The sequence below is a fragment of the Camponotus vicinus genome, unplaced genomic scaffold (assembly GCF_025532165.1).
Source record: "Camponotus vicinus isolate PSW18456_S1 unplaced genomic scaffold, iyCamVici1.0 SCAF_14, whole genome shotgun sequence".
Classification (NCBI taxonomy): domain Eukaryota; kingdom Metazoa; phylum Arthropoda; class Insecta; order Hymenoptera; family Formicidae; genus Camponotus; species Camponotus vicinus.
In genome coordinates this window covers 11,467,807-11,483,323 of record NW_028141950.1, presented here as the reverse complement: position 1 = coordinate 11,483,323, position 15,517 = coordinate 11,467,807, and the positions used below count along the sequence as shown (strand labels likewise).

Sequence of the window (15,517 nt, the reverse complement as noted above, 5' to 3'; positions counted from 1 at the left end):
AAATTATATTTAAACATAATCATATAACATAAAATGTTATATTTTTATACAAAATTACTTTAAACTCTTACTAACGAATCACTTTTTTTATTTTAAATGTTTTTTACTCTTATAATGGGACATATATACGAGGTCTGTAAATAAAGTAATGAGACTTTTTCGAGATGAACTTTTATTTATAATTTAACTATAATTTAACTCTGTCTCCTTCAAAATAGTTCCCTTGGGAAGCCACGCAGCGCCTGAGACATTGTTTCCAGTCTTCATAGCAGTGCTGGAACTCAGAAACCCGAATGGCCTTCAGAATGGTCGGTTACAGCCGCTTTTACGTTTTCGGTCGTATCAAAGTGATGTCCTTTGAGATGAGTTTTCAATCTCGGGAAGAGAAAGAAGTCACAGGGACTCAGGTCAGGCGAATACGGGGGCTGGGGGACGACAGGAATGTTTTTCTTAAACTTGTAAACTTTCGATTACGGAGTTTTTGTCACGAAATTATTCGCTGGATGGCACCCGAATCTTTGATGATCAGAATATTTACTTCTCAAAGCGATGTTTGGTCATTTGGGATATTAATGTGGGAAATTACATCGTTGGGTGAGCAACCTTATATTGCCAAGACTGATGAAAGAGTGATAAATTATGTACTTGCTGGAGGCAGGTTGCCGATGACTCTTAACTGTCCGTCACCATTGTACCAGTTGATGCTACGTTGCTAGAGTGCAGCGGATGCTAGACCAAATTTCAAATTTTGTCTAAAAAATATTATAGCATTAAGAAAGAACATAGAAGATGCCTTACTGAGTCCAGTCGATACTATTTAGCCGATATAATTAAATTAATGTTTATCTTATTTTCCAAACGATTCAATAAATGTAGGAAAAATAATTCTAGAATATTTCTAAATTGATTCTGTTATTTTTAGGTTTAATCTTAATATTAGATTTATCAATGAAGATAAAAGAAATTTTTTAATCTTACCTTCCATAAAATTTTGATTATTAAAAAATATCACATACGTTTTCATAATTGTAAACAACGTAATATAATGATATATCTAATTTGTGTTTTTGAGTAATGGAAGCGAAACCTAATAATTGCGATTATATATATATATGTATGTATAAACAATATTTTTTTCAACATGGAAATATAATTAATTTTCGACATTATATATAACCGATAATTACAAACTGATTGTAAAATTTATGAGTGAAAGAGAAAACGCGAGTAATATCCTCTATAATTTGTAACGGCGCATACGCGCCCTTACTAACAAATATAGTATAATACAGTCATGCTTCTCTTTCTTTTGCCTTTCCCATCCATACTGTCTCGCTCTCGCACCCATTCATACGCTCGCTTTCTCGCTTACTCGTACTGCCTGGCGCCTGTTTTCTCGCTCACTCGTCCGTTCGACGCTCGCCGTCTCGCTTGCACGCACGCACTCACTCGCTGTCTCGTTTGCACGCATACACTCGCTTGCTGTCTCGCTTACACGCATACATTCGTTTGCTGTCTCGGTCTGATGCATTCGCCTTAATCAAGCGGCCCACTTGGAGGGGGTACTATGGAATGCAGCCGACCGGGTATAAAAGCCGGCCGAGCCGGCTCATTGAGACCAGATCCCGTCCTGCGATCCCATCGAACGCTCCGACCAGATCATTAACTCGAGGTGTCCCTCGATCCAGCCGGGTGTCTCCGGCTTCCTGACCGAGGTGTTTCTCGGATCCGCTATCGAGGTGTCTCTCGATCCAGCCGGGTGTCTCCGGCTTCCTGACCGAGGTGTTTCTCGGATCCGCTATCGAGGTGTCTCTCGATTCGACCGGGTGTCTCCGGATTCCAGGGCTGACGTGACACTCAGCTCTTCCGCTTTGTACAGTAGTTTAAGCTGCGCCGCCGACCGTTGCGATATTCCGCCCGCGTTTGCGTTCTGCCTTAGTTTCCCGCTTAGCTCTAATTGTCCGCGCACGCTTGCATGCTGCCTTGTACATAGCTCACCGCCTAGATTTAATCGCGACTCGAATCCCAGACACACTACGATACGAACACGTTCACATTCAACCGCACCGACACACACACACACACACATACACACACCACGCACACAAACCTACCACTTGTACATATTGTAAATATATATAATAATAAAGAGTGTTTCCCGCATTGTTCGCACAAGCTTGATTCTCCCCTTCTCTCGAATCCTGGCTAACCGACGAGCCGATCCGGAGCGTTGAGAAAGGCGACCGCGTTACAAATTAATTGTGAATATATAAATATAATAATATAATTATTTTTGAATTTATAACAGTTATCATGTATGAATTTTTACATCATTCGGAATAAGTATATATTTATATTTTATCTTTATATTTAATGATTTACTATATATTTAAATTAGATTGATGATTACAAAAGTATGCAGTTGTAAAAATGAACTATACTTATTGCTTTATCTCCACTATATTTAATAAAGCTGGTAATGTATAATATTTACACAATTACGGTCTATCATTTCGAAAGATCACCAAATACTGACAACGTTTTATAGATATGTATGATATGCATTATAAATAATATTAAATAACATATGAGATTATATAAACCATTTCATAAACGATGCACAGATACAACGATGCAGTAATCTGGCGAGCACATTTTCTCGAATAATTCTAATCTTTATACTACAGTATACTAATAAACATAAATCCACAAGTTATAAATCTTAAGTAAAAATAAAGATGGATAGAATTATTGTGCGGAAATCACAAATATTTTAATATTTTAAATAATACTACATATTAAATGAAATAGGAGTACCGCTCATCAGATTCCACGCCTTATTGGCTGTTATTTCAATATTAATATTGAATATATTAAAATATATTAAATGCATTGAATATATTAAAAAAATTTTAAATATATTTCAGAAAAAGAAAATAAACTTTCATTTCTATATTATCCATCATAGACAAAAGATATTTTCCAGATTTTGTTTCATCGCTCACAACCATTTCTTGTAGAAAATTTTTAATTGTATCCCACGATTCAAGAAGCCTTTCGACACATGCGTGGGGAGATAGCCAGCGCGTTTCACTTAATTTTAAAATTTTGCAATTATTTTCTTGAAAGCAATCACAAAATTCTTGAAAAATTGACAAACATTTTAGACTGCTATTAATATAATTAGCTATTTTTTTTTAATTCATCACAAAATGATAATATTTTCGCACGTGCAGCGTGCGCAGCTAACGCAGCTGAATGACATGGGCATGGAAATATTAATACATGTTGGCACATCTCTTCTAATTTGGTTTTAAATAATAAATGTTTCCCTATCATTACAGGTGCATTGTCGCATGACAGGACAACAATATTTAAAAAGGGCATTTGTAATTTCCACATTTTGGACTTAAATGCATGGAATAACTTTTCAGCACTACAATCTTTCGCATCAATATTAATTAATTTGACTAGTTGTGAGCGAATATCTAATGTCTCGGGATCAATGTACCGAACGAAAAATGTCATCCACTTTTCATTGCAAATATCTGATCAGCAATAAAAACGGAGAATTTTCTATTTTGAAGCTTATTAGCGACATTTTCACTTTCAACAGGGTACAAAACATTGGAAATTATATTTCTACATTTCGTTCGACCCATGCTCATTTTTTTCACACATTAGGATCTTGTCCTACGTGTTGAAAAAGCTTACGATTTCTTGTGCAGTTTGATGAGGTATGTTTTTTCTGCAATTAAAGCGGCATATTGTATCTCCACTGCTTTTTTACGTTCATCAAACGGCAAAAGGGAATCGTCTATCATGTCTATATCTATATTCCTTGTTTCTGTTTTATTTTTTTTAGACATGTTTATATGTGATTTGGATTCTGCGTGACGATAAATATGTGATGAATCACCAACCATAGATTTATCATAAAAAGTGCAAAAAAATGAACTTTTATTATGCGGCACTTCACGTGACCACGGTTTAAATAATTCGATTTCCATCCATTGTGGTTGAAATGTAGATTTTTTTGTATATATATATTTTTATGTGAATTTTCATTATTATCATTTAAAGACAAAGTATTTTCCTAAATATTTTTTTGCGGGAAGCAGAATCCGCATGCCTCAAAATATGTGTTACAAGAAATATTTTTACTACATATGCAATGATACAAGCTATCATTAGAAGATACTTTACGGATCCAAGATTTAACTACGTCATTACTAAGCCAAGCTTCCTGAAAACTTCGTTTAGGTTTTTTTCTTAATTCATCAGACATTTTTATAGAACAAAAAATAGACAGAAACAAAGAATTCAAGAAGAATGAATAAAAGAAAATAGAAGATAGAAATATATAAGAATTTAAAAACAATTGGAACTTACAATCAAGATTGTTTCAGCTTCTCTTTCTCTCCCTCTCTTTCTCTCTTTCTTTTTCACCTTTTTTCTTTCTTGAACACCCAGCACAAGTCACAAGGTGAAATAGATTACTAGCACAAAATATATATATTATAATATTAGCAAGTACAAGGTAATAATTATCTCACAGAAGCGCCATGAAATAAATAAAGAAGTGAAATAGCACATAACAAATGCGCATGAAACAAATGAACAAATCAGTGATGTCAGAACGTATCGTGTATCTGTACACGCGATTTTCATTTGTGTGCTTACCCCCTCCACTACGTTGCCAGTTGCCAACGTAAGCATTCTAGCATCACTGGAACAAATGCCGATAGTGCTTCATTTCGCTGTAATACGTCAACAAACAATGATACGTCGACGTATAAGACTGCTAGACGTATAAGACACGCCAGCATGTCTCGTAAGTAATAAATCATATTATTATTATTTCTATTCAATTGTAAAATATTAAAAATTTTTAATTTATACTTTTATCTTCTTTTTTAATTTTATATACTTTTTATTTTCACAGAAGAAATCGAAATAAGCCAAAATGAAATTAGAAATATGCAGCAAATACTGCAACAAGTGGTGCAGGAGCAGAAGCTCCAACAACAACAGTTGCAGTATTTGCTGCAGCAGCAGCAACAGCAACAGCAGCAGCAGCAGCCGGAGCAGCAGCAGCAGCCGCCATCGACATCGACGTTGACGTTGACGCCGTCATCGACGATGACACCGACGTCAACGCCGGCGCCGATGACAACACCAACGTCGCAACATTCAAATAGTATATATTATTTATTATTTAAATGATATTTATTTACTTTGCACGAATATTATAATGCATTATTAATTATGTAAATGTTTATTTTTCAGATACACAGAGAAGAGGACCGGGCGGGCGATCACGTGCCCGCTGGTATGCCCGGCGGCAAATGCTGGCTGACCGAGGTGGCCGAGGAGGCCAACATCGCGCAATTTTCGAGGCCGAATTATGAGGGGCCACAGTGGCCCCACCCCTGGCGAAAATAAAATGTAAACCGAGTGTTAACAAAGCATGAATTGGAGAGTAAATCTAATGTAACGGAAAAGTGACGGAAGCGTAAACGAAGCTATTAAAAGGCGTAAATTGAAACATCGGAACGTAAAGAAAGCGGCTATTAAGTGTTAGAAAAGCGTTAACGAAGCGTCATCAAACTCTCCGACAAGCGTGAACGAAATATCCTTCAAATGTAAACGGAGCGTCATCAAACTCCTTAAGGAACGTAAACGAAACGTTATCGAACTCTCCGACAAACATGAATGAAATATCTAATATAATTTTTAAAGAACGTAAATGAAATGTCATCAAACTTATTGGCGAATACGAATGAAATGTTTATACTCTACTATATGTATACTGTACCGTTAATATTGCACTTTACATTTTAAATAGGTAATAAACGGATTATTTTCGTTTATTCGCCAGACATTTACTTGTCCGACTTATAAAATCAATTTAATATCTGAAGCTCCTGCATCGAGATCAGAAATTAAATTGAAGTATATCTTTAATCTTATTTGTTATTCTTTGTAAACTTTATATAATTCTCATAACTAAACTTAAATACGAGAAAGATAGCGCATCGCACGTCGCGTAGCGGTAAACGAACGAACTAACAGATCCTTGCGTGCTCGCGCGAAACTTTGACGTCCTTAAAAATATTTCTTTAAATTGTTAAAGTGTATGGAAAGTATTTCATACATGTTTTGTGCAGTGTTTAAGCGTTGAAGAAATGTGGATGAAGAGTTTCTAAGTCAATCAATCATTGAAGTGAATAGGAAGCGTATTGGAGTGCTTCGTTCACATTTTATAGAGCGTTTAGGAAGTGTAAATGAAGAGTTTCTAAAATGTCAATCATTGAATGTACGGAAAGCGTATTGGAGTGCTTCGTTTACATTTTATGGAGCGTTTAGGAAGTGTAAATGAAGAGTTCCTAAAATGTCAATCATTGAAGTCTGCGGGAAGCGTATTGGAGTGCTTCGTTCACATTTTATGGAGCGTTTAGGAAGTGTAAATGAAGAGTTTCTAAATGTCAATCATTGAAGTGTGTGGGAAGCGTATCAGAGTGCTTCGTTCACATTTTATGGAGCGTTTGGGAAACGTAAATGAAAACATGAAATATTAAAGCGTAAGAGAAGCGTAACGGAATGCTTCGTATACACTTTATGGAGCGTTCGAGAAATATCCACGAAGATTTAAAATCGCGAAGAGTTAATGGGAAGTCAATGAAGCTTCTAAGAAGCGTTTATTCTGTTCGTTTACGCTTCTTTGACACTTCAAGAAGCGTTTAATTTTCACCAGGGACTATAATAAAGAAATATTTCTTTAATTAAATTTAATGTGTTAAATAATTATTTATCCTCCTTTATTCTCTTTTTCCCTCTCTCTTTCAGATATTATGTTATATTATGTTATATTATGTAATATTAAAAAATATCTTGTCGCTGATTGATACCAGACTCACAAAATATTAAAAGATATCTTGTCGCTAATTGACACCAGACTCACAAAATATTAATGTGTAAAAAAATATCTTTTTAAAAAACATTACTTCTGTATAAATGTAATATAGATAATTATATATAAATATATTAGTGCAATATAATATTATTTAAAGTGTGGTACAATAGGGCTCCGGGCGAAGGTCTACACTCTAAAAAACCTAACGCGCCTTTGGTGATACCCCATGGGTGGTGAGGAAAGTCACCATTCATTTATATTATTTTTATATTATTGTCACGACGCAAACGTACACTATCGCTCAAAAGTATTTGGCCACCTAGATAAATTGTGTTTAAATGACTATAAATAAATAAAAATCATTCATTTATATTAATCTATATATTATATATATATTATCTATATATCTATCTATATCTTCTCTATCTATATATTATTTTTGCAAAATATGCATCAAGAGATGTGTTTACTGTTCGAATGGCAGCAGATAACTGACGCAAATCTATATCCGTTACATTCTAAAATATCAAATAAACAAAAAATTCCATGAAACACGCGCCTTTGTAGTAAAAACTTAAAAGTATTCATTCTAGGAAAAGAGCCATAAATACCTTATTTGGCTTTGTAGCTATCTGTTAGTAAACATGAAGTGATATTTCTAATATAGCTATTGAGAACGACTTTCCGTTAGCGCATAAACAATAAACATCGATGAAAAGCAATAGACACAATTTCGTTTTCGAGTTTTCTCTTAAATTAAGGGTGGCCAAATACTTTGGAGTGGTAGTATATAAGTGGTCAGTATACGTTTGTTGTCGTTATTATTGCAAATATATTGTTACGTTTGCGGAACGACTTCGATATATCGTAACGTGCACGACGCAATCGGCACATTCATTAATTATTATGTATTATATACAGGGTGAGCCATTTTAATTAACGCACGCAATTATTTCGGAAACAAAGCATTTTAGAGAAAAATGTTTCAGACAAAAGTTTTATGGTTCCAGGGGGCCATAAGATGGTATCATTGGTTTGACCTTGAAGAGTCATTTGAAGGTCACGTGAAGGTCACTTCAATTTTTCTAAATGGAACACCCTATATATTTTTGCACACTCTTGTAGCTTATCTCGAGAGCTTTCCAAAACACTATAATTAAGTACCTTTTCGTTAAGTACTTTTTGAGTTATGAGGCTTGAAATAATTTCTTAATTTTAAACCATAAAATATCTTGTAAAATATTCATTTTTCGATTATCTTACCTTAATTCTTTTACGTACAAAATAATGAGAGGAATCAATTGGTGTAAAGAAAACACATAGTTGTTTTTAAGAAAAAATATGGAATTGTTAATTGCAAATTACATATTTTTTCTTCAAAACAACTGTGTTTTCTTTAGACCAATTGATTCCTCTCATTATTTTGTACGTAAAAGTATTAAGGTAAGATAATCGAAAAATGAATATTTTACAAGATATTTTACGGTTTATGTAAAATTAAGAAATTATTTCAAGCCTCATAACTCAAAAAGTACTTAACGAAAAGGTACTTAATTATAGTGTTTTGGAAAGCTCTCGAGATAAGCTACAAGAGTGTGCAAAAATATATAGGGTGTTCCATTTAAAAAAATTGAAGTGACCTTCACGTGACCTTCAAATGACTCTTCAGTGTCAAACCAATGATACCATCTTATGGCCCCCTCGAAACCATAAAACTTTTGTCTGAAACATTTTTCTCTGAAATGCTTTGTTTCCGAAATAATTGCGTGCGTTAATTAAAATGGCTCACCCTGTATATTGTATATTATATATGCATTATGTATTATATATTAGCCATTTTAAGATACGTATATTTAATACATAACGCATACATAATATATAATATAATAATACAAAAAGGCTGTAAAAACATTTAACGCTGTTACGCGTATTAAATAAAGCGAGAGGCCAAAGGCAACGAGAACGAGAAGCATTGCCTCGTCGCCGACTGTGGAAAGTGAGAAGGAGACAGAAAACAATATCTCTGTCCTCCTCTACTATCCGAAGCTGGCCGAGGCTTCGGCTCTCACGGTACGCAGTTTACGCCTGCGCGCATCATCCCTCCACTACGGTTGCGTGTTGCTCACGTGGGCATTCTGGTATCACTGCTCAGGAGAGCAAAGCTGCCAGATCTCCGCCGCAAGCAACATGCAACACGTCGTGGAGGGGTTAACGAGGATGTGAGCGTAAGCGTACGTGTGAGCTCGGCGCTTCGGCTAGCTTCGGATAGTAGAAGAGGACAGAATGCAGTCTCCTGTCTTCTTCCTACCAACGAAAGCGACGGCCGACGCGCGACGCTACACGCTGCTCGCTCCTCGATATCTCGATATGCGCTCAATGTTTCTCTTACAGCTATTTTATCGTATAATATGTTTATAATATGTATGTATATATATATATATATATATATATATATATATATATATATATATTATAAATATATTATACAAATATATATACAAATATAAATATATACTAATTATATTACAAAAATATATTATAAAACTATTTAATATAATAATTGAACTTGTTTTCTCCATACATATACATTTAAAATAATAAAATAAAAAAATTTAACGAGTGTGGCGATTTTCGACACCACCCACGGGGTATCACCAATGGCGCGTTAGGTTTTTTTATATGAACCTTCGCCTAGAGCCCTATTATACCACATTGCATTATTTTGTCATTTACAAGTATGATGTCTGTTATACAAACAAGATAATTTTTATAGTCTTGCTTTTTACAAATATGTTGTCTGTTACACAGACAAGATGTTTTTAATACTTTTGCTTTCCACAAATATGATGTCTGTTACACGGACAAGATGTTTTTAATACTTTTGCTTTCCACAAATATGATGTCTGTTACACAGACAAGATGTTTTTAATACTTTTGCTTTCCACAAATATGATGTCTGTTACACAGACAAGATGTTTTTCACGTACTTACTTTTACAAGCGTAATGTTTTTAATAAATTTATTATTTATGAGATGAGGGGCCAGCTATGTCAATAGTATCTGCAGCATGTAACCTTAAAATACTTTTATTTCTTTTAGTAACGGTAACATATAATTTATCCGCTGACATAAGAGACAAATGCTTTTCATCAATTTTCATTTTGATAGCTGCCTCTCGTTTTTAATGCAGATTTAAATACACAAATAGCATTAACAGTAGCTGACGAAAAACTGTTACGTTCTTTTGTTTTTAAATTATTTAAAAGAGAAAACATTCTTTCCGGATCGGCATTTGAATTTGGAAGAGATTTTATTGTTATGAAAGAATTTATATAATATACCTAAAAATATTAGATTAGCAGACCCGCAGTTTAACATTTCTTCCGAGATAGATTTGTTGATAGGAGCCGAAAAATTCTGGGATATGATTTGCGTCGGTCAAATCAAGTTAGGCAACGGTAAACCCGTATTGCAAAAAACGTTACTAGGGTGGATCGTGGCCGGCAAGGTAACATCACCGCGAAATAATATGAGTGTTTCTTGTAATTTCAGTTGTGAGCAGGAATTAGATGAAACTTTAAGAAAATTTTGGCAAATTGAAAATATTGATGGAGCTTAAAACGTGATATCAGAGGATACATATTGCGAGAAACATTTTAAGGAAACTCATGCTAGAAATTCACAAGGTAGATTTATAGTTAAATTGCCTGTAAAGAATTTATAGTTAAATTGCCTGTAAAGAAAAATATAATTAAAGACATAGGGAATTCAAAGGATATAGCGTTAAAAAGATTCTTGTCTTTAGAAAAGAGATTAGCTAGAGAACCCGATTTAAAAGCCGAATACGTTAAGTTCTTAAAAGAATATAAAAATTTAGGACACATGAAACTTGTAGATGATTCACGAAATAAAGCATCGAGAATTTTTTTGCCGCATCAAGCTGTTATAAAAGAATATAGCGAAACGACAAAGGTACGTGTTGTATTCGACGCATCTAGCAAAGATAGCAAAGGTATTTCATTAAACGATGCGTTATATAAAGGTCCCACTATACAATCCGATTTGTTTTCAATAATACTAAAGTTTCGTTGTTTTAAGTATGTTCTAACAGCAGATATAGCTAAGATGTATAGGCAAATATTGATTCATGAAGAACAAACGTGTTTACAAACTATTCTATGGAGAGAAAATTCTTGTGAGCCTATTCAATCCTATGAGCTAATTACGTTAACATATGGGACAAAACCAGCTTCTTTTATAGCAACTAAGTGCGTGCAGCAGCTTGCAGAGTACGAAAAAGAGTATTTTCCGGTAGCGGCTAAGGTTGCTCTAACAGATTTTTATATGGACGATTTGCTAACGGGTGCTAATACTAAGAAAGAAATTTTACAATTAAAAGAACAAATGATTAAATTATTAAAGAAAGGGGGTTTCGACTTACATAAATGGCACAGTAATATTATAGAAGACGAGGAAGATGTTTCTGGACAAAAAAATTTTATTGAATTTGAGAAAGGTCAGGAATCCAAGTTATTAGGCATTAGATGGAACTCAATGGAAGATACATTACGTTTTATGACCCCAGTAAATAATGACAGGGATAGGCGCGTCACTAAGCATATGATATTAGCTGATATTGCCCGATTGTTTGACCCGTTAGGTTTAATAGGCCCGGTAATAACCTCCGCAAAAATCTTAATGCAAAATTTATGGACCTGGAGAATAGGTTGGGATAACTCCGTAGCAGTTAATATTCAGAATACTATACTCAGAATAGATATACTCTTGGTTATTATTTAGATCACAATTGTCCGACTTAGAATCTATAAATATACCCAGATTAGAGCATTGGATGTTAGTGAAAAGGATAATCTTGTTTTACATGGATTTAGTGATGCGAGCGAGCAGGCTTATGGAGCTTGCATATATATGGTTTGCAAAGGTCTAAACGGAAAAATTACTACCGCTTTGATGTGCTCTAAGTCGAGAGTATCTCCTTTGAAGGTTTTATCTTTACCAAGATTAGAGTTATGTGGCGCTGTATTATTAATTAGACTGATAAATAAGGTGTTGACTAGTTTGAACGTAGAGGTGCATGGCCAAGTTTATTGGACTGACTCTCAAATTGTATTGGCCTGAATAGGTTCGCCGGCTAAAAGGTGGAATACCTTTGTGGCGAATAGAGTGGGCGAAATACAAAGTAGCTCATCGCCAAGCGAATGGCATTATGTAAAGTCAAAAGACAATTCAGCCGATTTAATCTCACAAGGGGCAACCCCCGAACAATTAAAGAATTCTAATTTATGGTGGGAGGGTCCTAACTGGTTAAAAATAGGAAATAATTTTCAAGAAAAGAAACGAAGTAAAATTGAAATCGATGGTGTACCCGAAGAGCGCAAACGAGCGTTAATCTGCTTAAATCGAATACAGGAGCCTACGATAAGATTTGAAAGATTTTCGTCTTTATTAAGGTTATTGCGCGTTACGGCTTATTTGTTAAGGTTCATATATAATCTAAAATGTAAACGAGAAAAGCGTAAATTAAAACATTTGTCGGCTGTAGATTTAAAAGAAGCTAGAGACACGTTAGTCAAGTTAATTCAAGCTGAACAGTGGAATAGGGAAATCGAAAGATTACGAAACAAGCAAGCGTTATGTAAGCAATCAAAGTTAATTAGTCTTAAGCCATACCTAGATAAAAGTGGACTGCTACGAATAGGAGGAAGATTAGAACATTCATACTTACCTGATGAAACCAAGCATCCGTTACTGATTCCTGCTACCCACTATTTCACGAAATTGGTTATTTTAGATCGTCACAGAAGATTGTTCCATGCCGGAATTAACACTACTTTGGCTTCAATTAGAGAAGAATTCTGGCCTATATCTGCTAAAACTCAAGTGAAGAAATATTTAAAGGAATGCGTGGCATGCAGTAAAGCGCATCCAATTCCGAGACATCAGTTGATGGGTCAGCTACCAGCCGACCGAGTGAAAATCTCCAGACCTTTTTCGAAAGTCGGAATTGATTATTGCGGGCCTTTCTTTGTTCGTGACAGAGTAAGACGTAATAGCAAGCAGTACAAGGCTTATGTAGCAATATTCGTGTGCATGGCTACTAAAGCGGTGCACATCGAACTGGTGGAAGACATGACGTCCGAGGCCTTCATCGGATCCTTGAAACGTTTTATAGCTAGAAGGGGATTGCCTTCTGATATATATTCCGACAACGGGCGTAACTTTGTTGGCGCTGAGCGAGAAATACGACAAATGTTTGCAGATACAGAAATGGAGAAGAGGAAGAAGTTACTTCTAAACAAGGAATAGCTTGGCATTTCATTCCCCCCAGAGCCCCTCATTTTGGAGGACTATGGAGGCTGCGGTGAAAACAATGAAGAATCATCTAAAACGTACGGTCGGAAATGCTGCACTTACCGGCATCGAAATGGCCACCATTTTAACCCAAATTGAGGCAATCATGAACTTAAGGCCATTAACGCCAGTCTCGGACGATCCAAGGGACCTTGAGGCCTTGACACCAGGGCATTTTTTGATTGGAAGCTCAATAGTATCTCTTCCAGAGGCGGATGTACAAGAAATTCCGATCAACAGACTATCACGATGGCAGCATGTGGAGCAAATACGGCAGCGTTTTTGGTCTAAAGAATATTTAACCACTTGTCAACAACGAATTAAATGGAAAACGGATAATTCGAGCCAGCTCAAAGTAGGTCAATTAGTAATGATGAGAGAAGATGATGTCATGCCGTGGACGTGGACTTTGGCTAGAGTATTGGAAGTACATCAAGAAAAGGACGGAGTAGTGAGGACTGTCACCTTGCGGACAGCCAAAGGAGACTATAAGCGGCCTATTGTAAAGCTAGCGCCTATCCCGTGCGAAAATGTAATTGAGTAACGATTCATTTTAAATATTTAGTTTGTAAGCTTTGATTATCATTATTTTGTTTGTGTTGCGTTTGTTCATTTTATTGGAGTTTAGGATTATATTCTAATTGTCGCTTTATGTTTGAGTATTGAAATGATTTATGTTGAAAATATGCACATATTTGTCAAGGGGGGCAGTATGTTAGAGCGGATACCAAGCTAAGCTATTTGAATTTCGCTGTTGATTTGTTGGCGGTTGCTAGGCGATTGTGCGACAGATGGCGTGAGTAAAGAGAACAGTAGCCAGACGATCTGAGCGCGTAGAACAGTAAGCATCTCTTGTAACAGCTCGTAATAAATAGTTTCTTTGTTCACATTAAAAGTTGTGATAATTTTTCAACGATATTACCGGAGCGAGTCAGAATCAAGTAAGGCTCGCTTATAGCAGCAAATACGATTCCATTCGTATTAACATCACATAATTTCAATATTTTGCGATTTATTTCTTGGAAACACTCACAAGATTCACGAAAAATAGCCGTACGTTTTGGACTGCTATTGAGATAAGTAGCAATTTTTTTTAGAAATTCCTCGCAATATGCAGGCATTTTAGAACATGCAGCATGCGCTGCTAATGCGGAGGAATGACATGGGCATGAAAATGTTAATAAATGTGGACATATTTCTTCTAATTTTTTTTTAAACGATAAATGTTTTCCTGTCATAACAGATGCATTGATTGCACAATGATTGTCACATGATAAAGCTACGATATTTAAAAATGGTATCTGTAATTTCCACATTTCACATTTAAATGTCTCAAACAACTTTTCTGCACTTGAATCTTTGGCATCAATATCAATTAATTTAACTAATTGTGAGCGAATATCTAATGTCTCTGGATCAACGTATCGAACAAGAAAAGTCATCCATTTATCATTAGTTATATCAGATGTTTCGTCAATAAAAATTGAAAATTTTGTATTCTGAATTTTATTGACGACACGATCTGTTTCAACTGGGCACAAAACATTTGTAATAATGTTTTTACATTTTGTTCGGTCCATACTCATGCTTTTTAACACATTAGGATCTTTTCCAATATGTTGAAAAAAGTTGAGGATTTCTTTTGCAGTTTGATGCGAAATATTTTTATCAGCAATTAATGCAGCATATCGAATTTCTGCTATTTTTTTTCGCTCTTCAAATGACAAAAGTGAATCATCTGTTATGTTTATATTTTCGTTTGTATTCTTTGTTTCTGTTTTAATTTTACATATTTCTATATGTGCTTTGGATTCTGCGTGACGATAAATTTTTGATAAATCACCTCTCATGGATTTATCGCAAAATAAACAAAAAAATGAATTTATATCATGTGATACTTTGCGTAACCATGGCTTAAATAATTCAATCTCTAGCCATTGTTCTTGAAATTTATATTTTTCGGATATTTTTTTATCTGAATTTTTATTATTATTTTTATCAGTACTTAAAGATGAATTATTTTCTTTAATATTATTTTTATGACACGCAGAATCCGCATGTCTTAAAACATGTGTGTTGCACGAAATATTTTTATTGCATATAATACAATGATACAAGCTCTCATCAAAAGCTACTTTGCGTATCCAACATTTAATTCGATCATCATTAAGCCAAGCATCTGAAAAGCTTCGCTTAGATTTTTTTCTTAATTCATCACACATTTTTGTG

The 15,517-nt window shown here is 34.8% G+C and overlaps 2 protein-coding genes across 2 annotated transcripts; both read left to right on the top strand.

The window, feature by feature from the left end:
- The first annotated feature begins 10,340 nt into the window (after nt 1-10,340).
- On the top strand, nt 10,341-13,243 carry LOC145964863 (uncharacterized). Its single transcript, XM_083088025.1, has 6 exons — nt 10,341-10,424; nt 10,691-10,888; nt 11,015-11,239; nt 11,339-11,590; nt 11,717-11,993; nt 12,060-13,243. Exons 1-6 carry the CDS (start codon nt 10,341-10,343, stop codon nt 13,241-13,243), a joined length of 2,220 nt encoding a protein of 739 aa, XP_082944151.1.
- Nucleotides 13,244-13,286: 43 nt separating this feature from the next.
- LOC145964862 (uncharacterized) lies at nt 13,287-13,832 on the top strand. Its single transcript, XM_083088023.1, has one exon. It carries the CDS (start codon nt 13,287-13,289, stop codon nt 13,830-13,832), a length of 546 nt encoding a protein of 181 aa, XP_082944149.1.
- Nucleotides 13,833-15,517: the final 1,685 nt, after the last annotated feature.